Source organism: Coregonus clupeaformis, chromosome 18 (assembly GCF_020615455.1).
Source record: "Coregonus clupeaformis isolate EN_2021a chromosome 18, ASM2061545v1, whole genome shotgun sequence".
NCBI lineage: Eukaryota > Metazoa > Chordata > Actinopteri > Salmoniformes > Salmonidae > Coregonus > Coregonus clupeaformis.
The window spans coordinates 12116209-12141383 of NC_059209.1; the positions used below are offsets into that span (position 1 = coordinate 12116209).

The window sequence follows — 25175 nt, forward strand, 5'->3', positions numbered from 1 at the left end:
GTTCTCTATGTTTTAGGTTGGATATATTCCTACGTTTTTTTCTTCTAGATTTGCAGTCATAATCAAACCATTTTTAATTATTTGTCTTTTTAGATTGTTTTAGGTGCCTTCTTTAAATTGGATAAGGATGCCTGTCACGATCGTCGGGAACAGAGGACCAATGCGCAGCGTTGAATGCAAACATATTTATTTAATCTGAAAGATAACACGAACAAAACAACAAAACGATAACGTGACGTCCTTAGCTCAAACACAACCTACTAGGAACACGGAACAAGATCCCACAAACACTGAGGGAAAACAGACTGTTTAAATATGGTTCCCAATCAGAGACAACCAGCAACAGCTGACACTCGTTGCCTCTGATTGGGAACCACTCTGGCCAACATAGAAATACAAGACCTAGAATGGAAAACAAAGAGCACAAAACATAGACTCTACACACCCTGGCTCAACATAAAAGAGTCCCTATAGCCAGGGCGTGACAGTACCCCCCAAAGGCGCGGACTCCGACCGCGCCAACAGAACACCACAGGGGAGGGACCGGGTGGGCACTCCGCCTTAGCGGTGGATCCGGCTCTGGGCATGATCCCCACTCCCTCTCTAACCCCCCACAGTACCCCTGGTCCGGTCTGGCCCTGCTGGCCGGAGCTGGACTGAACACTCGTGGAGCGGATTGCTCTGGCTCCGACGTGGAGCAGCTGACCGGTACCGGACCAGGCACCGGTGGAACAGGCACGGGCCGTGCCGGACTGACGACGCACACCACTGGCTTGGTGTGGGTAGCAGGAACAGGCCGAGCCGGGCTGACGAAGCGCACCACTGACTTGGTGCGGAGAGCAGGAATGGACCGGGCCGGGCTGGCGACGCGCACCACTGACTTGGTGTGGGGAGCAGGAACAGACCGGGCCGGACTGGCGACGCGCACCATAGGCTCGGTGCGGGGAGCAGGAACAGGCCGGGCCGGGCTGGCGACGCGCACCATAGGCTTGGTGCGGGGAGCAGGAACAGACCGGGCCGGACTGGCGACGCGCACCATCGGCTTGGTGCGGGGAGCAGGAACAGGCCGGACCGGGCTGGCGACGCGCACCATAGGCTTGGTGCGGGGAGCAGGAACAGGCCGGGCCGGGCTGACGACACGCACCACAGGCTCGATGCGAGGAACAGGAACAGGCCGGACCGTACTGGGGACACACACCACTGGCCCTATGCAGGGATCAGGAACGGGCCGGACCGGACTGGTAACACACCCCAGTACCTCTCGCCGTGCCTCCACACTTTCCCTCTCCTCTGTGACCAGTGGCCCCCTTAACCTGGCGGCCTCCTCTGCAAACCCGCTGGACCGCTCCATCGCGGCCTCCTGCTGGCTCGTCGTCCACGGCGTGAGCCCCCCCCTAAAAAATTTCTGGGGGTCTCTCCTCCCCGTGGGCCAGGCCTCTATAGTTCTCGCCCAACTCTCGCTCTTCTGCTTCCAACTCCAGCCTCTCTCCTCCTCACATGGCTTGACCCAGTCGAGACTCTTCCTCCACTGCTCCCAAGTCCACCCTCTCTGCTCTTCACTAGGCTTGACCCAGTCGAGGTTGCCACGGAGATCCGCTAGCGATTCCCCTGGCGATGGCTCCTGGACACGCTGCTTGGTCCAGTTTTGGTGGGATCTTCTGTCAAGATCGTCGGGAACAGAGGACCAATGCGCAGCGTTGAATGCAAACATATTTATTTAATCTGAAAGATAACACGAACAAAACGATAACGTGACGTCCTTAGCTCAAACACAACCTACTAGGAACACGGAACAAGATCCCACAAACACTGAGGGAAAACAGACTGTTTAAATATGGTTCCCAATCAGAGACAACCAGCAACAGCTGACACTCGTTGCCTCTGATTGGGAACCACTCTGGCCAACATAGAAATACAAGACCTAGAATGGAAAACAAAGAGCACAAAACATAGACTCTACACACCCTGGCTCAACATAAAAGAGTCCCTAGAGCCAGGGCGTGACAATGCCATTCATCAAAAATGTTGTTGATGTTTTGTATAGCCAAATCTGCGTAGGAGGGACTGAATCTTTTGGTTGCCAATTGGTTTCTAGTAGTTTTCCATACTATTCTTAGTCCATCGATAGGACTGATTGGTCTTGTGTGGGGCGGCAGGTAGCGGTGGTTAAGAGCATTGTGCCAGTAACCGAAAGGTCGCTGGTTCTAATCCCCGAGCCGACTAGGTGAAAAATCTGTCGATGTGCCCTTGAGCAAGGCACTTAACCCTAATTGCTCCTGTAAGTCGCTCTGGATGAGAGCGTCTGCTAAATGACTAAAATGTAAATGTATAATTTACTGGGCTCTTCTCCCTTGTGGTTTGTTTCTGCCCTTTTTAGATATGCTGTAAATTTGCTTGGTCTAATAGTGGCGTTAGTGGCTGACTATGAATGCTCTGAAAGACACTCTACAGTACTACTGCCAAGAGGTGAGCTTTGTGTATACAGTGCGTTCAGAAAGTATTCAGACCCCTTCCCCTTTTCCACATTTTGTTACATTACAGCCTTATTCTAAAATTGATTTTAAAAATGTTTTCCTCATCAATACCCCATAATGACGAAGTAAAGAAGAAATTAGACATTTTTGGAAATGTATACAAATTAAATACTGAAATTCCTTATTTACATAAGTATTCAGACCCTTTGCTATGAGACTCGAAATTGAGCTCAGGTGCATCCTGTTTCCATTGATCATCCTTGAGATGTTTCTACAACTTGATTGGAGTCCACCTGTGGTAAATGAAATTGATTGGACATGATTTGGAAAGGCACACACCTGTCTATATAACGTCCCACGGTTGACAGTGCATGTCAGAGCAAAAACCAAGCCATGAGGTCGAAGGAATTGTCCGTAGAGCTCCAAGACAGGATTGTGTCGAGGCACAGATATTGGGAAGGGTACCAAAACATTTCTGCAGCATTGAAGGTCCACAAGAACACTGAGGCCTCCATCATTCTTAAATGGAAGAAGTTTGGAACCACCAAGACTCATCCAAGAGCTGGCCACCCGGCCAAACTGAGCAATCGGGCTCCAGAGTTCCTCTGTGGAGATGGGAGAACCTTCCAGAAGACAACCATCTCTGCAGCACTCCACCAATCAGGCCTTTATGGTAGTGGCCAGACGGAAGCCACTCCTCAGTAAAAGGCACATGACAGTCCGCTTGGAGTTTGCCAAAAGGCACCTAAAGGACTCTCAGACCATGAGAAACAAGATTCTCTGGTCTGATGAAACCAAGATTTAACTATTTGGCCTGAATGCCAAGCGTCACGTCTGGAGGAAACATGGCACTATCCCTACAGTGAAGCATGGTGGTGAAAGTATCATGCTGTTGGGATGTTTCTCAGCTGCAGGGACTGGGAGACTAGTCAGGATTGAGGGAAAGATGAACGGAACAAAGTACAGAGAGATCCTTGATGAAAACCTACTCAAGAGCGCTCAGGACCTCAGACTGGGGCGAAGGTTCACCTTCCAACAGGACAACGACCCTAAGCACACAGTCAAGACAACGCAGGAGTGGCTTCGGACAAGTCTCTGAATGTCCTTGAGTGGCCCAGCCAGAGCCCGGACTTGAGCCCGATAGAACATCTCTGGATAGACCTGAAAATAGCTGTGCAGCAACGCTCCCCATCCAACCTGACAGAGCTTGAGAAGATCTGCAGAGAAGAATGGGAGAAACTGCCCAAATACAGGTGTGCCAAGCTTGTAGCGTCATGACCAAGAAGACTCGAGGCTGTAATCACTGCCAAAGGTGCTTCAACAAAGTACTGAGGAAAGGGTCTGAATACTTATGTAAATCTGTTTTTGCTTTGTCATTATGGGGTATTGTGTATTGATTGATGAGGGGGGAAAAAAACAATTTTATCCATTTTAGAATAAGGCTGTAACGTAACAAAATTTGGAAAAAGTCAAGTGGTCTCAATACTCTGTACATCGATGATTTGTAATATGCAGAAAAGTGGGCAGGCAGTGGGTGCCGACATTTTTGACTTGATTTATTTGCATCTTATAGTGAATGTCATTCTGGCATTAGGGCGCTTTCGCTTGTCAAACATAAACAAACATTGCTGCCTTCATAAAGAATTTAGCTGCCGTTAGCTTAGCTGACAGGCATCTCTTTTCTAAACAATATTACATTTCTCCCTTGTGCTCACCAGAGATGTGGTACATTGTAAACAAGTCTAGCTGTTAGGTCGCTAACTTATGTTTAGTTTTTTGTCAGCACAACCTGTTATTTTGACTTGTTTATGGAATGACTTTGGCTGTGGATATGTTCCATGTGATGTTTGGATGATGAAGTTTGCATTTATTCTTTTACAATAAAAGGTGAAATTGAGGAACAAAGTTGTGAAGACCTTTTTTCCCATCAGTACAAAACATTGTTTAGATGCTTTTCAGGCAACAATGCTGTTTAGACGCATTTGTTGCATCATATGTTCTGTTGCTACTGTTCCAATCACATATTTGTGATTGTACGTTGCAGGGACCAGTCTACAATGATCAGAAATATGTGATCGTACGCGTCAAAGGGTTGCAGGTTGAATACATGGTCTGTCGTAGGGTAATTTGGTAGAAAGCCAATTTTATATTTGCGCTCTCTCACCCTCTATCCCGCTCTCTCTTTATCCCGATCTCGCTCTCTCGCACTCTCTCTCACGCATTCTCTATTTCACTCTCTCTCTCGCTCTCGATCTCTGTCTTGCTTTCTCTCTCTTTTATGCTCTCTCACTTTCTCTCTCTCTTGCTCTCTCTCTCTCTCTCTTGCTCTCTCTCTCTTGCTCTCTCTCTATCCCTCTATTCTGCTCTCTCTATCTCGCTCTCTCTCTCTATCCCTCTCTCTTGCCCTCACTCGCTCTCTCTCTTGATCTTGCTCTCTCTCGCGCTCGCTCTCTCTCGCTCTCGCTCGCTCTCTCTCGCTCGCTCTCTCTCGCCCTCTATCTCGCTCTCTTACCGCTCTCTATCACTCTCTGTCTTGCCCTCTCGATCTCGCTCGTGCTCTCTATCGCTCGTTCTCTCTATCGCTCGTTCTCTCTCGCACGCTCTCTATCTCGCTCTCTATCGCTCTCTGTCTCTATCCGTTTCTCTCGCTCTCTCTCTCGCGCTCTCTCGATCTCGCTCTTTCTCTCTTAATTCAAATTCAAGCTGCTTTATTGGCATGAAAAACATTGCGTCAATATTGCCAAAGCAACAATGTATACAATATACATTGTAATAAAATAATGAATAATAATAATAATATAAAATGGTAATAAACAATAAGAAATGAATAAAAACATAACAACAATAAAATGTTAAGTCAGTATTATAAATATAATAAAGATAAAACATGGAAAATTATACTATAATTAACTAACTGTCATCCTCACCATTACATCAGTACTACAACTACCCCCACCATCATTAAACTGCTATCATTACCATCACCTTTACTACCCGTACCACTACTATTTGTAATAATAATAATAATAATAGTAATAACAATAATACTAATAACAAGTAAGTTACTGCTTACTATGCAGATGTTGTTATTATTCAGTGTCCCTCAGGCTATGGCAGGAAATTCATATTTGGCTGCAAGAGGAGCTGTTTTGTTTTTCCTCTGGGTTTAATAAGTTAACATTTTGAGCACATATAGTAATTTCTGTGAATAATGAATGTCTTGGTGAGGAATATTTCGGAGAAAGTGCATCTCTGTTTCTACCTCCCCTGTCGTGCAGTGACCACATACATGCTCCTCTTTGGGTAGCCATGTATTTTTATGTCTGCCGGTTTCTATTGCCAATTGGTGGTCACTCAGCCTGTACTTGGTAAGGATCTGTCTCTGCTTCGGATCTCTGACGGAGTAGAGATAATCAGCCAGTTCATATTCTCTGTTTAGGGTCAGATAGCAATTTAGTCGGCTTTGGGATTTTGTTTAGTTTTTCCAATGTTGTAAATATGAGTCCTTTGATTGGTTCATGATTTTGTTTATTTGAGCTATTTATTTTGAAGTAGTGCTGGTGTCAGCTTGGTTGGTTAGGTCCAACACCAGCTGACTGAGAGGGCTCGTTTCTGAGCTCAGCTCTTGAGTTTGAAGTGCTTTAAATTGGAGACTTGAATTTGGACTTTAGGTGTATCCAAAATTGTAATGGTATTTATTTTCATTACCACTTGTAAGCAGCCTAATTCTGCCCTAAATGCATTAGTTGGTGTATTTCTTTTGACATTTATTCAGACAGAATTATGCATGTATGCATGTAGGGCTTCAATTGGATGTTTATCCCACATTTTAAAGTCCAGTTTATTGAGTGGCCCCCAAACCTCACTTCTGTAAAGAGCTATTGGTAGGATTACGCTGTCAAATATTTTGGTCCAAATTCTAATTGAGATGTTGTTTTTGAAAAAATAAATTTTTATTGCATACAATACTCAGCAGGCTTTTTCTTTGAGTGCATTCACTACCATATTAAAGTTTCCCGATGCAGATATGGTCAGATCAAGGTATGAGTAGGGCTGTTACGGTGACCTTATTACCGCCACAGCGGCGGTCACGAGTCATGACGGCAGTCAAGTTCCATGTGACCGTTTAGTCACGTAATTAGGCATCTCCAAGCTCTGTTGCTGCTGATGGTCATTTGTAGCCTACCAAACTTGCTAACCGCTTAGTACTCAGCACTCTATTGTTCTTCTAATCACTCTGACATCAATGCAAATGTATTTCGAAAATCTAATCAAACACTTCATGAGAGCCCATAAGCTCATGTTGTTCAACATTTCTATATGCTATGCAATTGCGTGATAAAACAGAGTGATGGCCTCTTAAAAAGAGGAGGATCCCATCAGCTTTCTATAGGCTAGGTCTACTATATTTATTACTCAACTTTCCTAATATTAAGCACATTGCTTCTCTTTACAACAGGAGTATAGCCTACCTGACTTGCATGAAAATGAACCACGGGAAAAGCGTCCTCCATTCGCTATTTAAGTGCATAGATGACATGTATTTTTTCCCCCTGCCCCTGTTTTGAGACAGGTGCATGATAATGGTCCATTCTAAATTAAAACAAATTTCATACATATTATTTAGTATATGTAAAGCCAAGATTAAATCAAGAATAGTCTGATGGGTGACAATATTAGCCAATCACTTGTGAATGATATATTATCACTTGTGAATGATGCCCAGCTTGAACCTATCAAAGTACTCATATTTACAACATTGGAAAAACAAAAAAAAATCCCAAAGCCAACTAAATTGCTATCTGGCCCTAAACAGAGAATATGAATTGGCTGATTATCTCTAATCCGTCAGAGATACGAAGCAGAGACAGATCCTTACCAAGTACAAGCTGTGTGACCACCAATTTGCAAGAAATGTATACCTTTTCTTTGCAACTTTTTCAAATCATAGTCGCATACCTCATGTAGCCTAGCCCATAGGCCTGTATGTTTTGATACTAAAGTGGCCAAATAACTTCTTAAAATTAATCACATTAATCTGCTTTACAACGGGTGTAGAGCCTAACTGGCATACATACGCAGTGCATGAGTTTCAAGTTTGGGGAAAAAAATGTACCATAAAAATGCACCTTTATAATAAAAGCATCACATGCATAATCACATTTGTGGTCACTTTTGAGAATGGTGTTTTCCCGCTAATGGAACATTCGTGCTTATAGCCTACTGCCATGTCTGCATTGCTGCGCTTATAATGTGAGGAAATAGCCAAATAGTTTATCAACATTTTAAGCTAAGCGTTCTGATCTGTTGTGTTAGCCTCATTGCTTAAAAAATGTTTTTTGATGCTAGTGGTTGTATTAATTTGGGATCTATCACATCCCACAACTGTCCCAGACTATGTTTGAAATATTTATTTCTCGCACAGAATAGAATAGGTTGAATTTTGTACTATGGGGGATAGTAGATTGACATAGGCTTTTGCTGTTCTTTAGGCCTACTCATCTTGTTGGCTGACGAAAAGTAAATGTGGACAGTTCTTCCAATATCTTCAATATGCTCCTCTGAATTGGATAAGGACGCACACAGTTGCGTCCCTGATGTGTCTGTCTTCACTTGTAGCCTGTGAGGAAGACCCGATCACGTGACGGAGAGCCATGTGAGTGAGAGGTGCTTCGAGCATGCAGCCGGGAGAAGGGAATTATAATTGTTATGTTCAGCCCAAGGGCACAACGGCCACTGGCCGCAAAAGGCATGGATTTTTTTAGGGGACATTACAGCCACACAAAGGGGATGCCGGCGGGAAATTCAAGGCATTATCAAGTGCTTGTCAAATTGTGAATGAGAGACTGATGAAGTGTGTACAGCCTGCACAAAAAAACAAAGAAGAGCTCATGCCTTTCATGCAACTTTTTTCAAATCATCATTAGTCACATCATGCAGCCTTAGAATGTATTAAAAATAAAAAAATATATAGCCCAACGTTTGTATCACAACTACAATTACATAAATAACTCTAAATTAAGCATGTAGGAGTACCTGTTAATTTGTTAACCGCTCAACACATAATAGCCGCATGTGCACTCTCCCTCAAATCGTTTGGAGGAAATATCCATTCTGTTTTATTTAGCTATGTTCAATTGTGTTCAACATACTATAAAATAATGCCACAGAATTCTAAGCAAATCTTGTCTGCTAAATTAACTAGTGTAGCCCACAGCCATATGGCATAGCCAGATCAGGGCCTAACATAAGGACAACTCAGAGTATGCTATTCTGTTATTTTGAAATTGACTACATTTTCTTCATATCATGTTTCTTTAGACCTGTCTAAAATAAATAATGTATTTATTGTGATGGTGTAGGCTATATTACATGGATTTATTAGATTTGTAGAAATGTAGATGTTCCAAGGTCTGCATCAGTGGATGGTAGGCTATACGTGGAAGCCAGGAGATGCTAAATCAAATCAAATCAAATCAAATCAAATTTTATTGGTCACATGCGCCGAATACAACAGGTGCAGACATTACAGTGAAATGCTTACTTACAGCCCTTAACCAACAGTGCATTTATTTTAAACAAAAAAAGTAAGAATAAAACAACAACAAAAAAAGTGTTGAGAAAAAAAAGAGCAGAAGTAAAATAAAGTGACAGTAGGGAGGCTATATATACAGTAAAATAAAGTGACAGTAGGGAGGCTATATATACAGGGGGTACCGTTGCAGAGTCAATGTGCGGGGGCACCGACTAGTTGAGGTAGTTGAGGTAATATGTACATGTGGGTAGAGTTAAAGTGACTATGCATAAATACTTAACAGAGTAGCAGCAGCGTAAAAAGGATGGGGTGGGGGGCAGTGCAAATAGTCCGGGTAGCCATGATTAGCTGTTCAGGAGTCTTATGGCTTGGGGGTAGAAGCTGTTGAGAAGTCTTTTGGACCTAGACTTGGCACTCCGGTACCGCTTGCCGTGCGGTAGCAGAGAGAACGGTCTATGACTAGGGTGGCTGGAGTCTTTGACAATTTTGAGGGCCTTCCTCTGACACCGCCTGGTATAGAGGTCCTGAATGGCAGGGAGCTTTGCCCCAGTGATGTACTGGGCCGTATGCACTACCCTCTGTAGTGCCTTGCGGTCAGAGGCCAAGCAGTTGCCATACCAGGCGGTGATGCAACCAGTCAGGATGCTCTCGATGGTGCAGCTGTAGAATTTTTTGAGGATCTGAGGACCCATGCCAAATCTTTTTAGTCTCCTGAGGGGGAATAGGCTTTGTCGTGCCCTCTTCACGACTGTCTTGGTGTGTTTGGACCATGATAGTTCGTTGGTGATGTGGACACCAAGGAACTTGAAGCTCTCAACCTGTTCCACTACAGCCCCGTCGATGAGAATGGGGGCGTGCTCAGTCCTCTTTTTTTTCCTGTAGTCCACAATCATCTCCTTTGTCTTGGTCACGTTGAGGGAGAGGTTGTTGTCCTGGCACCACACGGCCAGATCTCTGACCTCCTCCCTATAGGCTGTCTCATCGTTGTCGGTGATCAGGCCTACCACTGTTGTGTCGTCGGCAAACTTAATGATGGTGTTGGAGTCGTGCCTGGCCATGCAGTCATGGATGAACAGAGAGTACAGGAGGGGACTGAGCACGCACCCATGAGGGGCCCCCGTGTTGAGGATCAGTGTGGCAGATGTGTTGTTACCTACCCTTACCACCTGGGGGCGGCCTGTCAGGAAGTCCAGGATCCAGTTGCAGAGGGAGGTGTTTAGTCCCAGGATCCTTAGCTTAGTGATGAGCTTAGAGGGCACTATGGTGTTGAATGCTGAGCTGTAGTCAATGAATAGCATTCTCACGTAGGTGTTCCTCTTGTCCAGGTGGGAAAGGGCAGTGTGGAGTGCGATAGAGATTGCATCATCTGTGGATCTGTTGGGGCGGTATGCAAATTGGAGTGGGTCTAGGGTTTCTGGGATTATGCTGTTGATGTGAGCCATGACCAGTCTTTCAAAGCACTTCATGGCTACAGACGTCAGTGCTACGGGTCGGGTAGTCATTTAGGCAGGTTATCTTAGAGTTCTTGGGCACGGGGACTATGGTGGTCTGCTTGAAACATGTTGGTATTACAGACTCAGTCAGGGACATGTTGAAAATGTCAGTGAAGACACTTGCCAGTTGGTCAGCACATGCTCGGAGTACACGTCCTGGTAATCCGTCTGGCCCTGCGGCCTTGTGAATGTTGACCTGCTTAAAAGTCTTCCTCACATCGGCTACGGAGAGCGTGATCACATAGTCATCCGGAACAGCTGGTGCTCTCATGCATGCTTCAGTGTTGCTTGCCTCGGGCGAGCATAGAAGTGGTTTAGCTCGTCTGGTAGGCTTGTGTCACTGGGCAGCTCGCGGCTGTGCTTCCCTTTGTAGTCTGTAATAGTTTTCAAGCCCTGCCACATCCGACGAGCATCAGAGCCAGTGTAGTATGATTCAATCTTAGACCTGTATTGACTCTTTGCCTGTTTGATGGTTCGTCGGAGGTCATAGCGGGATTTCTTATAAGCGTCCGGGTTAGAGTCCCGTTCCTTGAAAGCGGCAGCTCTACCCTTTAGCTCAGTGCGGATGTTTCCTGTAATCCATGGCTTCTGGTTGGGGTATGTACGTACGGTCACTGTGGGGACGACATCATCGATGCACTTATTGATGAAGCCAGTGACTGATGTGGTGTACTCCTCAATGCTGTCTGAAGAATCCCGGAACATGTTCCAGTCTGTGCTAGCAAAACAGTCCTAGTAGCTTAGCATCTCGCGTCATCTGACCACTTTTTTATTAACCGAATCACTGGTGCTTCCTGCTTCAGTTTTTGCTTATAAGCAGGAATCAGGAGGATAGAGTTATGGTCAGATTTGCCAAATGGAGGGCGAGGGAGAGCTTTGTATGCGTCTCTGTGTGTGGAGTAAAGGTGGTCTAGAGTTTTTTTCCCTCTGGTTGCACATTTAACATGCTGGTAGAAATTAGGTAGAACGGATTTAAGTTTCCCTGCATTAAAGTCCCCGGCCACTAGGAGCGCTGCATCTGGATGAGCGTTTTCCTGTTGATTAATGGCCTTGTACAACTCATTCAGAGCAATCTTAATGCCAGCATTGGTTTGTGGTGGTAAATAGACAGCTATGAAAAATATAGATGAAAACTCTCTTGGTAAATAGTGTGGTCTACAGCTTATCATAAGATACTCTACCTCAGGCGAGCAAAACCTCGAGACTTCCCTTAGTATTTGATTTTGTGCACCAGCTGTTGTTTACAAATATACACAGACCGCCGCCCCTTGTCTTACCAGAGTCAGACGTTCTGTCCTGCCGATGTAGCGTATAGCCTGCTAGCTGAATGTTATCATTGTTGTCGTTCAGCCACGACTCCGTGAAACATAAGATATTACAGTTTTTAATTTCCCGTTGGTAGGATAACCGTAATCTTAACTCGTCCATTTTATTCTCAAAAGATTGAACGTTGGCTAGTAGGATTGATGGGAGAGGCAGTTTACTCGCTCGCCGTCGGATCTTTACAAGGCACCGGATCTGCGTCCGCGATATCTCCGTCTCTTCCTCACGCGAATGACGGGGATCTGGGCCTTGTCGGGTGTCTGTAGGATATCCTTCGCGACCGCCTCGTTGAAGAAAAAATCTTCGTCCAATGCGAGGTGAGTAATCGCTGTCCTGATATCCAGAAGCTCTTTTTGGTTATAAGAGACGATGGCAGAAACATTATGTACAAAATAAATTACAAATAACGCGGAAAAACACACATAATAGTACAATTGGTTAGAGGGCTGTAAAACGGCAGCCATCTTCCCGGCGCTGTTCTTCTAAATTTGTTTATTTTAATTAACAGTCAATTACCGTGAGACCGGCAGTTATTTGCTTGCCAAAAATGGTGTTGTTCAAGGTACATTTATATTTGTGTTTCTGACATCTGGGGTTTTTCTGGAAAATCATGATTTTAGTTTTTTTGAAATTTACTGCCAGGGCCCAATTATGGCAATATTACTCGAGAATGTTAAGGTTCTGTTGAAGACCTTCTTTGGTTGTTGATAGAATAACCAAATCATCAGCATATAGCAGGTATTTTACCTCTGTGTCAAATAGTGCCTTTTGATGGCATAGAAGGCCCTTCTTGCCTTGTCTCTCAGATCGTTCACAGCTTTGTGGAAGTTAACTGTGGCGCTGATGTTTAGGCTGAGGTATGTATAGTGTTTTGTGTGCTCTAGGGCAGGGTTTCCTAAACTCGGTCCTAAACTCGGTCCTTTCTCTTGTTGAATTTGTCTCACCACAGTCCGGAGTGCAGACATGTTTCTCTCTACCTCCAGCTCTCCGGGTCTGGTTGAGGGGGTGTTGTTGTGCTGGACTATTATGTGTGCTGACTGGCGTGTGTTCACCTGCTGTTCCAGCTCCACCTGCCTTACCTCCAGCTGGGTGAATTTATCCTTCACTTCAGTGAGGGAGTAGTGCTCTGTGCTGGGAGGTTGACTTTCTGCTTGGGGTTGCTCGTCTGTGGGGTTGTTTAATGAAGAGGTCTGGTTTGACTCTCTCGGGGTAGGGGAGTCTTTCTCAAGAGAGAGCTTCTCCTGCTGTGCTCCCTCTTTGATTCTGTGAAAGTCCAGCTGAATTTTTTTGTTTGTTGGGGGGGTAGATCAGCTTTAATATTGCTGATAGATTGTTGCTTCCATCAATGTAATTGTCTGCCTCATTTCCAATCCCCCATATATATTTTTTGTAAATAGATATATATATATACACTACCGGTCAAAAGTTTTAGAACACCAACTCATTCATGTGTTTTTCTTTATTTCTACATTGTAGTGAAGACATCAAAACTATGAAATAACACATATGGAATCATGTAGTAACCAAAAACGTGTTAAACAAATCAAAATATATTTTATATTTGAGATTCTTCAAAGTAGCCACCCTTTGCCTTGATGACAGCTTTGCACACTCTTGGCATTCTCTCAACCAGCTTCACCTGGAATGCTTTTCCAACAGTCTTGAAGGAGTTCCCACATATGCTGAGCACTTGTTGGCTGCTTTTCCTTCACTCTGCCATCCGACTCATCTCAAACCATCTCAATTGGGTTGAGGTCGGGGGATTGTGGAGGCCAGGTCATCTGATGCAGCACTCCATCGCTCTCCTACTTGGTAAAATAGCCCTTACACAGCCTGGAGGTGTAATGGGTCATTGTCCTGTTGAAAAACAAATGATAGTCCCACTAAGCCCAAACCAGATGGGATGGCGTATCGATGCAGAATGCTGTGGTAGCCATGCTGGTTAAGCGTGCCTTGAATTCTAAATAAATCACCGACATTGTCACCAGAAAAGCACCCCCACACCATAACACCTCCTCCTCCATGCTTTATGGTGGGAAATACACATGCAGAGATCATCCGTTCACCAACACCGCGTCTCACAAAGACACGGCGGTTTGAACCAAAAATTTCCAATTTGGATTTCCACCGGTCTAATGTCCATTGCTCGTGTTTTTTGGCCCAAGTAGGTCTCTTCTTATTATTGGTGTCCTTTAGTAGTGGTTTCTTTGCAGCAATTCGACCATGATTCACACAGTCCCCTCTTAACAGTTGATGTTGAGATGTATCTTGAACTCTGTGAAGCATTTATTTGGACTGCAATTTCTGAGGCTGGTAAATCTAATGAACTTATCCTCTGCAGCAGAAGTAACTCTGGGTCTTCCTTTCCTGTGGCGGTCCTCATGAGAGCCAGTTTCATCATAGCGCTTGATGGTTTTTGCGACTGCACTTAAATAAACTTTAAAAGTACTTGAAATGTTCTGTATTGACTGACCTTCATGTCTTAAAGTAATGATGGACTTGGTCTTTTTTCAAAATAGGGCTATATTTTGTATACCCCCCTACCTTGTCACAACACAACTGATTGGCTCAAACCAATTAAGAAGGAAATAAATTCCACAAATTAACTTTTAAGAAGACACACCTGTAAAAATAAAGAAAAACCCTTAAATGAGTAGGTGTGTCCAACCTTTTGACTGGTAGTGTACATAGGAGTGATTAAAACATGCTAATAACGGTCCTCTGAGTATATATAAAAAAAAGTTTGGTATGTAAGTCGCTCTGGATAAGAGCGTCTGCTAAATGACTTAAATGTAAATGATACCTCCACTGGTATGCCATCCAGCCCTAGAGTTTTCCCGGACTTAAAGGCTTTAATTGCATCAAAAAGTTCCTCCTCTGTAATTTGACCTTCACATTAGTCTTTCTGTACAGCTGAAACTTTTTTGGGTTGTCCTGTACCAATACTGTTCCAGACTTGTACAGTTGACATTGGCTGACTTAGCGACTGACCCCCCCTCCTCATAGCACTGCGCCATGCCAGGGGATGGTCTGTGTGGAAGATTAAGTTGATTACGTTCCCATTTTTGCAGCAGTCAGCAAAAAGTGTCTCTGGCTTGTCCACGAGGAGCTTCTCTTTGTACTCTTTCCGTGCCTTCAAATATTTTACATCCAGGGGGTACTGTATTGTAATTACAGGGAGGAGGCTTCAAAGGCCTCTGCATTTGGGTGGGGGAGGCTGTGAAACTATCCTGCCATTGTTGGGCTCAAGGGCTTTGAAACCTCACTTCACACCTCAGTGCTAATTGAAGTTGCAGCCAGATCTGTTCTGTCCTAGTAAGCTTGGTAGCCTTAACATAGCATTCAGTCCTTTAATTAATACAATTTAATTAATTATTGTAATGTATTTTTCTTCTTGGCTTTAAAAGTAGTTTCAGACTAAATATTACTCACTTATTTCCAGGTTGGATGGTATTTTCAGGTTTCTGTTGTGCTTCTTTTGCTGGTCGTTGGTTTGCCAGAGCATTTGCTGTATAGCCCTTGTGAATTAGAATCTTTGGTAGTAGGAATCTTTCCAGGTAATTTTGTCCAAAATAAGGTTGTAGGTTTGGAGTTTTGATTTGGAGTGAAGGTTATGTTGTGGAGGGTAGTATCCTGTATATGTCCTTGTGGAAAAATCCAAGTTTATCAAACTATAAATTCAGGAGCTCATCTGCTCACGACCTCTCTCTCTCTCTCTCTCTCTCTCTCTCTCTCTCTCTCTCTCTCTCTCTCTCTGTCTCTCTCTGTCTCTCTCTGTCTCTCTCTCTATCTCAAAGCGGCGGCGGCAGAGATCAGGATCAACGTGACCAATGAGCATTCTCAGTCCACCTTCAACATCCTGTCTCACAGGAAGGACCAGCCATCCATGTATGAACAGCTCCGGGACATCTCCATCAACAACATCTGCAGGTATACACACACACGGTGCACTCAAACATCTTACCCACTGTGTGATTCTAGCTTAAAATATACTCATTCATGTTACCATACTAGAACTTATTAATTACTTTACATGTATAAGGAATGTACATGTTGGGGTCAATGGAGGGTGGATAAGAACTAGGTGTATGGAAAGTTACTGAGTGAGAAAGTTTACATTCTGTCAAAATATGGTATTGTTAAATCTCATGTCTCCTAAGGAGGGAGGCAAAGGGCAACAATCTGGTTTCAGTCACTGATAAGGTAGGACAGCTGTGGATTAGGGAGGAGAGAGGAATTCGGCCCGAGGTCAGGTCAGATGAAGTGAGAAGGAACAGTCCTATCCCTCACACACATATTTCCACGCCCCCACGAAGGTTCTAGCTTGAGGCAGGGCCATGACTACACCAGTGAGAGGAACCAATTAAGTTCCTGCCTAGCAACAGAGATGTATTGGCTGTCTAGATGTGCAAGGAGTTGACTCCGCCTAGTAGTAGGGTATAAATATATGTGCTTGTGTAAACTTGTCTTTGCAGCTGTTTGACCCAGTGGGTGAATAAACTTGGTTTGAGCTTTTCCTAGTCATCCGTTTGAGTTTTTACTCTGTTTGTTCAGAAGCTAACACCACATAGGCGTAGGGTGAAGTTGCCCCTAGACACTGATCTTGTATCTAGGGGAAACTTGACCCTGTAGTGCCCACATACATCTGGGAGGCCAGGCACCCTTCCGTCGAAGACTAATAGCATTAACAACCTAACTCCCTCTCTATCTCAGGTGTTTGAAGGCAGGGTTGACTATGGACCCAGTCATTGTAGAGGCTTTCCTGGCCAGCCTGTCCAACCGTCTCTACATCTCCCAGGAGAATGACAAGTAAGACACATTTGTGTGTTTTCTATTTTAACATGATGATGATAATGATGGGGGTATGATGACGAGACCCCTTATTGCCCCTTTTACTAGTGATACCTCTACTACCCATGATTGACAGCCACTCTAACCAATCCAGTGTCTCTCTCGCCCCCTTTTACTAATGATAACACTACCCATGAATGATTGACATCCACTCTGATCAATCTGGTGTCTTTCTCTTTCTCCCAGAGAGGCCCACCTGATCCCGGACCACACCATCAGGGCACTGGGTCACATCGCGGTGGCTCTGAGGGACACTCCCCGAGTCATGGAGCCCATCCTGCAGATCCTGCAGCAGAAGTTCTGCCAGCCGCCCTCCCAGCTCGATGTGCTCATCATAGACCAACTGGGCTGCATGGTCATCACAGGCAATGTGAGTTGTCCACGCACGCACACACTCACACGCAAACGTATTCCCCCCTCAGTGAATTCACCCCATTTTCTATAAAATATATTGTAAATTGTATTGAAATTGTAAAGTATTTTTGTCTGAAATGCATTTTTCGTTATGTCTGACCCCAAGCATTTCACTTCACCTGCAATAACATCTGCTAAATATGTGTATGTGACGAATAACATTTGATTTGATATGATTTGAGGAAGATCTAAATTCACCTCCCCCCTCTCTCTGTGCCTCTCTCTCTCTCCTCAGCAATACATCTACCAGGAAGTTTGGAACCTGTTCCAGCAGATCAGTGTGAAAGCCAGCTCAGTGGTGTACTCCGCCACTAAGGACTACAGAGACCATGGATACAGGTGGGGTTTTCCTCCAGGACTACAAATACCATCATGGGTGTCAAAAGGGCTACATATGATGTTATCTTTCATGAAGTATTGAAATGACAAAGTTGTGTGTGTGGTGTTTGTGTATACTGCAGACACTGCTCCCTGGCTGTGATCAATGCTCTGGCCAATATCGCGGTCAACCTCCAACAGGGGGAGCTACTTATCGATGAGCTAATGGTCAATCTGCTGGAGCTGTTTGTCCAGCTGGGACTGGAGGGCAAGAGAGCCAGCGAGAGGGCCTCAGACAAGGGCCCTGCGTTGAAGGTACACGGACGCCCATGCACCCAGACATACACGCATGTGCACTAATAACAACAGTGTCTTAGAGTGACTTTCCCTGCTCCCTCCTCTAGGCATCCAGCAGTGCAGGCAACCTTGGGGTCCTTATCCCAGTCATCGCTGTGGTAAGTACCTTATGCTGTCTGTTCAAAGTGTCTTCCCATTTTACCTGATTTCCTGACTTGAACCATTGGCACTCCAATCACTCATTGGTAGTCAGATAGGCATCAAAATTGTGTGAGTAGCTGAACTAAAGCACTTAAAAGGAAAGGACGTGTGTGTGTGTGTGTGTGTGTGTGTGTGTGTGTGTGTGTGTGTGTGTGTGATGGATCTGATGGTATCACATACCAACCCGAATAGATCTGAGCTCTATCTAGTTAGTTTAACTCTGCCAACAAATATTTACTCTACTTGCAAAATATGTCACTGGGTTTTTATCTTGGAGCTTTTGTTTTCAAGCCTGGCTGAGGCGTGACCCAAGTGACTACACAGTCAAGGATATAGAGATGCTGGTGTTAGCAATACTTTTAGTTTTCACCCTTTATCAAATAAAATAAAATGTTATTGGTCACGTACACATATTTAGAAGATGTTATCGCGGGTGTAGCGAAATGCTTATGTTCCTAGCTCCAACAGTGCAGTAATATTTAACAATACAAAACAATATACCCAAATCCAAAAAATCCAAAGAAAGGAAATTAGAAATATTAGAACGAACAATGTCAGAAAGTAATTACACACCTTGACTTTTTCCACATTTTGTTGTGTTACAGCCTGAATTTAACATGTGACTCAATGCCTCGATTTGGTCTTATGTAGCAACATTTGAAATGGTGTTTTTTTACATTGGATAAAAGTAGAGACTCAGAGCTAGACAATGGTATATCATAAACTGCAGTTGAGGAACAATTGGAAAGTAATTCTGCTTTGAAAGTTGATAAACTTACTACTGGAGAGCTCTTCTTTGTCTACACCCATTCCCATCTCTTTAGGATTCACATGTGAGGCCATGTGCTAAACAGAGTGAGTGGTGTAGTAAACAATCAAAGATTAAGACTAAAAGTAGTAGCCTACAATAAGGAAAAACTCCAGGTAGAAATACACTTTATCTAGTCTTTGGGCTATATCTGACTTTGGTGCAGGTCATGTTGTTCTTCACATTACCATTTCTGGTAAACACAAAATAAAAAGTTGATTTGTCACATGCACAAGATACAGAAGGTGTAAATGGTACAGTGAAATGGTTACTTGCATATTTGCATAGTAGCAATATCAAAAACAGAAAGTGTCCAGATACAAATATTTTATAAATATTAGATGATGCTTACCCAGACACACTAAATTGATGGGTCATGTGAAAGAAATGCTATAACCCCCAGCCACATCTTGCTAAGTGGATGGGTCTCTACAGAAGGTGTAAACGGTACAGTGAAATGGTTATTTGCATGGTAGCAAAACCATCAAGCGCTATGATGGAACTGGCTGTCATGAGGACTGTCACAGGAAAGGAAGACCCAGAGTTACCTCTGCTGCAGAGGATACGTTCATTAGAGTTAACTGCACCTCAGATTGCAACCCAAGTAAATGCTTCACAGAGTTCAAGTAACAGACACATCTCAACATCAGCTGTTCAGAGGAGACTACGTGAATCAGGCCTTCGTGGTCGAATTGCTGCAAAGAAACCACTACTAAAGGACACCAATAATAAGAAGAGACTTGCTTGTGCCAAGAAACACGAGCAATGGACATTAGACCGGTGGGAATCTGTCCTTTGGTCTGATGAGTCCAAATTTGAGATTTCTGGTTCCAACCACAGTGTCTTTGTGAGACGCAGAGTAGGTCAACGGATGATCTCTGCATGTGTGGTTCCCACCGTGAAGCATGTAGGAGGAGGTGTGATGGTGTGGGGGTGCTTTGCTGGTGACACCTATTTTGATTTCAAGGCACACTTAACCAGCATGGCTACCACAGAATTCTGCAGCAATACGCCATCCCATCTGGTTTGCGCTTCGTGGGACTATCATTTGTTTTTCAACAGGACAATGACCCAACACACCTCCAGGCTGTGTAAGGGCTATTTGACCAAGAAGGAGAGTGATGGAGTGCTGCATCAGATGACCTGGCCTCCACAATCCCCCGACCTCAACCCAATTGAGATGGTTTGGGATGAGTTGGACAGCAGAGTGAAGGAAAAGCAGCCAACAAGTGCTCAGCATATGTGGGAACTCCTTCAAGACTGTTGGAAAAGCATTCCTCATGAAGCTGGTTGAGAGAATGCCAAGAGTGTGCAAAGCTGTCATCAAGGCAAAGGGTGGCTATTTGAAGAATCTCAAATATAAAATATATTTTGATTTGTTTAACACTTTTTTGGTTACTACATGATTCCATATGTGTTATTTCATAGTTTTGATGTTTTCACTATTAGAAAAATAAAGAAAAACCCTTAAATGAGTAGGCATGTCTAAACTTTTGACTGGTACTGTATGTCAGAGTGGTTAGAGGAACTATCGAGTACCAGGCCATTAGGACCTGATGGTCTTTAACAAGTTGGATACTACCAAAAACATGTCCAGAGTGCATAAGAGGAGATTACCATGACTCAACAGTCACTGTCGGTGTGGTGAGTCCCCTGTATCTCAGTTGGTAGAGCATGGCGCTTGCAGCGCCAGGGTTGTGGGTTTGTTTCCCACGGGGGGCCAGTATGAAAATGTATGCACTCACTAACTGTAAGTCGCTCTGGATAAAAGCATCTGCTAAATGACTAAAATGTAAAAAATGGTAATACTGTTACCTCAACAGCCTTAGATGTGGTCCTTGATGATCTTCGTGGCCTTATTGTAACACCGGGTGCTGTAGATATCCTGGAGGGCAGGGCAGGCAGTGTGCCCCCCCATTTATTGGAAAGCTGACTGTATTTGTAAGATTTCTGTATCTTGATTTAGATTAGTTTTTTATATTGCAGATTTTTTGTTGTTGTTGAGTGGTCCACAAACAGACACAGACACAAACACAACGTGACACACACACACACACACACACACACACACACACACACACACACACACACACACACACACACACACACAAGAAAACATGTTTTGCGCTGGTATTTTAACTTGTAAAGCCCCTTTAATGTATGTCATACAACACAAAAGTATTTTCAAACGTCTCTTAATGGTTTTGCATATCATTTTAGCTAACCTTCTAGACAGAACTTCACATACACTTCAGAACATCTAAACAAAAAAAATTTTACAAAATGTCCAATCTTTTTAAGTCATGGTCAAATGGACTAATTTATTTTCTCTAAAATGTTTCTTGATTAGCCAAAGCAGTCACAACATTGCATCAATGTGGTCACGGCGATAAATTATCAGAGTTTCTAGTCGAACAGCCTCCACTGTAAATATAGGGAGAGATGGAACATTAACAGACAGCAAATAACAAACACTCCTAACTGACCTCTCCCTCAGACACCGGTTAGGAGTCCCATTGTAGGATCAGCAGGATTGGTTAAAAGGCAAATATTCTTGAAATGGCTTCCTACTTTGGGTAGATGCTTGCTGGAAAAGGACATTAATTAGTGGCCAGGTAAACAAAACCAAAACGTGGATTTCTGTCCATAGACTGCTTACAGGGTAAAGAAACCAATATGTAAATGTATAATTTGGGTGAACTATCCCTATAAGATACAGCGTTACCAAGCTTTTAGCTCTGTGAGGGGTCGACCACGCGGCCCATGAACACAAGGCAGTCTGTGCGGTGCTCGTAGATGAGGAAGAGGAAGGGACGGTCGATGATGAAGCGGATCTGGGAGGAGAGGGGCATGAAGCCCACTTGGGTCAGAGCCGCAGCCTCTGTCCCCTCCTCGTTCACGGTGATCGTCCCCTGGTGCTTCAACTGGTGGGGAGGGGAGAAAAAGAAAGAGAACATAGTTCAGAACCTTGTCTTGACCCAGTCATATTTAAACATTATTAGATAGCCAAAACTTATTTGACTTTGATGGTGTATTGATGTTATTAGCATAGAGTAAATTAAAGTGAAAATGGTGGCACTTGTCAGGTGGGACTCTACTCTAGAAGGTAGATTTACCCAGTTAATAGTGATCTTCTCGGAAGTCATCCCAGTGAAGTCGCCCTTCTCCTCAAACAGGTCTGTGAGGCCCATCTCCTTCAGGTTGTCTATCAGGTCATAACTCTGCTCCAGCTTAAACTTGGGAAACACAACCTCACGCGTCCTGTGGGAGAAACCAATACAGAATATAATATTTTAGACCCATATCTCTTATCCCATAACTCCGATCATTTGTTAGTTATGTTTTGGCCCTATACTCTAACCTAGTGGTAATCTTACCTGTGTTCTTTCCTGTTCACCTTGTGTAGTCAGTTGTTCTTACCTGGGGGCCAGGTCTGCTCACTTGCCGGTCAAGTATTGTCAGGAGTGGTCACCTATTGTCTTGTATGGTCATGTGTGCTCATGTCTTTTATCAAGTCTGCCTGTCCGTCAATCATGTTTTCTTACCTTTTGGACAGGTGTGACCAGGTGTGGTCATTATGTTCTGAACTGTAGTTCAGGTGTGACCAGGTGTGGTCATAATATGGTCTCACCTGTTGGTCATGTTACTTAGCCACTTGTTGACCACAGTGGGGGAGATCTCTTGCTCCAGGTTCCTCATGCCAGAGATCTTCCTGGGCAGGGCGATGAGCATGCTGATGTTCCCGGCGTATGGTAGCTAGAATAGCAATAATCATGGTTTGATTCATGTAGACTACAATAGTGCTTTTCCAGTTTTCAAATGTCTTTACATTGGAAAGGCTAGAACATTGTTTCACAGCAACTTTTGATCCTTTAGGGGCATCATCTGACTTGGAAGCATACCGTAGGCCTATATCGCAGTGCACTAAATCTTCTTTATTTTCTAACCCACTTCCCCCAACTAAATGTCTACCACCCACCTGTAAGATGTCACACTGTAGTTCGTGGTCTGCAGCCGCCAGGTAGTTCCCTTTGTTCTGCATCATTGGCACTCGAACATTTGTCTTCTCATTCACACGGAAGTTCCGGTAGTGAGTCATCTCCTTTGGGAATTTCTGCTGCCATGTACCTGTTTGTGTGGGTGAGATCGACTGGCTTGTGTCAAGAAGTTGTTTCTCAACTGGTTTACAAAGAGAGGATTTGAAGCTGGTCGTTAAAATGTAATGGAAATGTAATATAGCCCATAATATATCAACTTTAAAATCTAATCTGAGGCTAGACAGAAAGATACTTGAACCTTGGTCCATAGAAATGGCATAGTTGAGGCTTATTTCTCTGATGTTGTACATACCTTTAAAATAGAGGTAGTTGAGTAGCATCAGCACCATATTGGGGTCCACACTCTTCAGTGGTTCTTTGATCAGTCCTTTGGTCAGCTTCGAGATGCGCCAGTTGGCCTTGTCCAGAAACGCCTTGTCCCCGAAGTCCACCGACTGGGGCTCCGCAAAATAGTATGCCTTGGTATTTGCCCGGAAACTTGGTTCCACCGCCACCTCTTTTTTCACGTACAGGTCATTAACGGATCGCAATGTGTATCCGAAGTTCCGTCGGAAGAGTCTGTGCGTAATCTTCCGGAACAGCTTGTGTACGGTAACGTTGTCGTAGTGATGGCTGGCGTTGACGAATTCGGCAAATCCCAGCGTCCGGTAAAGCTGCGCATGTGTTCTGGGCCCCGCTCCCAGTGACATCATTCCCATGGCGATGGAGATTCCGGCGGGCGCCAGCAGAATGTTGTCGGTCTGATTGACTTCGTTCCGAAGGCTACGGTAGAGTTTAAAACCAAAGTGGGCGTTGACCAAATTGATTCGTTGGAGGCGCGAGCGGCCGTGGAATAGGCGTAGGAGTCTGGCTCGCCGTGTCTTTGGGTCTGAGGGTTCAGCGAAGATGTCGATATCTGGAGCGGGAGTTGCGATCTCATCAATTGTATCCCCTTCACTGTAATAATATAAATATTATGAAACTAGCAGAAGTTTTTATTCCAAAATGATTTACACAGTCAACACTCTGTAATTGTGGAATCAAACCCACAAGCATGCACCATGCTCCAGCCAACTGTGCCACTTCAATCAATGGATGTCTACAGAGCATGTCTACAGAGCTTCCCAGTGCTCAAATCACTTGACATTGTTAGAGGATGAGTACAATGTATATCACCCACCTGTAGTCATCCCCCCCTTCGGCCAGGATCTTGTCAAAGTCAATGTAGTCTTCGTCCTCGTAGCCTTCCAGGGGCAGATCGTTGGTCACAGTGTTCTCTTTGTGGAACTCCAGAGGAATGTTCTCCATGTCCAGAGCTCCACCCTGGCCAAGACCTCGTGGGTCTGGCTTAGTATTTGGGGTCGGACTCTGGTCATAGAAGCTGAAGTGAGAGCCCAGGTCCTTGACCCCGGCCAGAGAGGTACCGACGAGGAGACAGGACACAGCGATGACCGTGACGACCCACATCCTTACACCGACATGACATAGAAGGCATTTATTAATCTAGAACAAACCACCTGACTAGAAGCCACCAGTGTTTCTAGTCAGGACTGAGTCTTAAGCCACGACACAACAGGAATCATCCACGACCCACCATTTTGGGAAATACTGACCTAAGGCATTTATCAAGCACAAATAGCCATGGTCAATATCAACATGCTTTGCCTTCTTTTGGCTGAATACCGAAGACAACAGTTTCTCCATACAGCAAAGAACATCCAAACTTGTTATTAGACTTAAATTAACACTTTATTAACACCCTTTCCTATAGGTAATTTTATTCAGCAGTTCAAATCTCACGAACTTTTCTGCTCAATTTCAAAGGAAGTTTTCAGTTAATAAATAGTTTAAGCATGAACACGACAACGATAGTCAATATCTTGGTAGGTTTGACGACAGTAGGGGACTAAAATGGCTTACCTGTGCTTTCTCTGTGGTGGCTGGAACTTGTGTGTTTGGTCTGTTTGCAACACTGAAGAAAGAGCAGAAATACCAAACTGAACTTTGATGTCCTCTTCCTGAACAAATAACCCAGATCAAACAACAATGGGCACAAAGTCCCCACTGTATCTGTCTTTTTTTAAACTTGTTTGTCCATTTATCCAATTGATGTCAATAACATGGAAGCCGACATCAAATACTGTTTCACTGCCATGTTTAGATTATTATTGGTTACACAGTTTTAAGTGCTACATCATCAATATTGTAAAAATGTGCTATTTTGTGGAATAGTTTTTTTTATGGTTATGACATGCCCATGCATTGTTATTTTAGATTTTAGAATGCCATTGCAATCCAGATTCACTAGCCTTGATGGTTTTCAATCTCTGTCTCTCCCTCTGTCATCTGTTGTGCAAAGCCTATGGTCACATTATATTTGCGTCCACCCTTCCTACTGTGCTCCCACTTTCCTGTCCCCCCTCT

At 44.1% G+C, this 25175-nt stretch overlaps 2 protein-coding genes across 3 annotated transcripts in view; one reads left to right on the forward strand and one right to left on the reverse strand.

The window, feature by feature from the left end:
• The window catches only part of LOC121587479 (phosphatidylinositol 4-kinase alpha-like), a 104451-nt gene that overhangs the window by 38114 nt on the left and 41162 nt on the right, over positions 1–25175 (forward strand). For both annotated transcript variants that reach the window (XM_041904449.2, XM_045226780.1), the window contains 6 exons: positions 15623–15755; positions 16539–16634; positions 16863–17046; positions 17326–17429; positions 17552–17723; positions 17813–17863. In XM_041904449.2, coding sequence (XP_041760383.2) covers positions 15623–15755; positions 16539–16634; positions 16863–17046; positions 17326–17429; positions 17552–17723; positions 17813–17863 — 740 coding nt within the window. The remainder of the gene's footprint in view (positions 1–15622; positions 15756–16538; positions 16635–16862; positions 17047–17325; positions 17430–17551; positions 17724–17812; positions 17864–25175) is intronic.
• serpind1 (serpin peptidase inhibitor, clade D (heparin cofactor), member 1) lies at positions 20848–24772 on the reverse strand. The gene is made up of 7 exons (XM_041904450.2): positions 24672–24772; positions 23932–24219; positions 23065–23708; positions 22694–22842; positions 22346–22470; positions 21831–21975; positions 20848–21638 (listed from the first exon to the last, which is right to left on the reverse strand). The coding sequence occupies exons 2-7, from the start codon at positions 24216–24218 to the stop codon at positions 21447–21449; spliced, it is 1542 nt and encodes a 513-aa protein (XP_041760384.1). The 5' UTR covers position 24219; positions 24672–24772; the 3' UTR covers positions 20848–21446.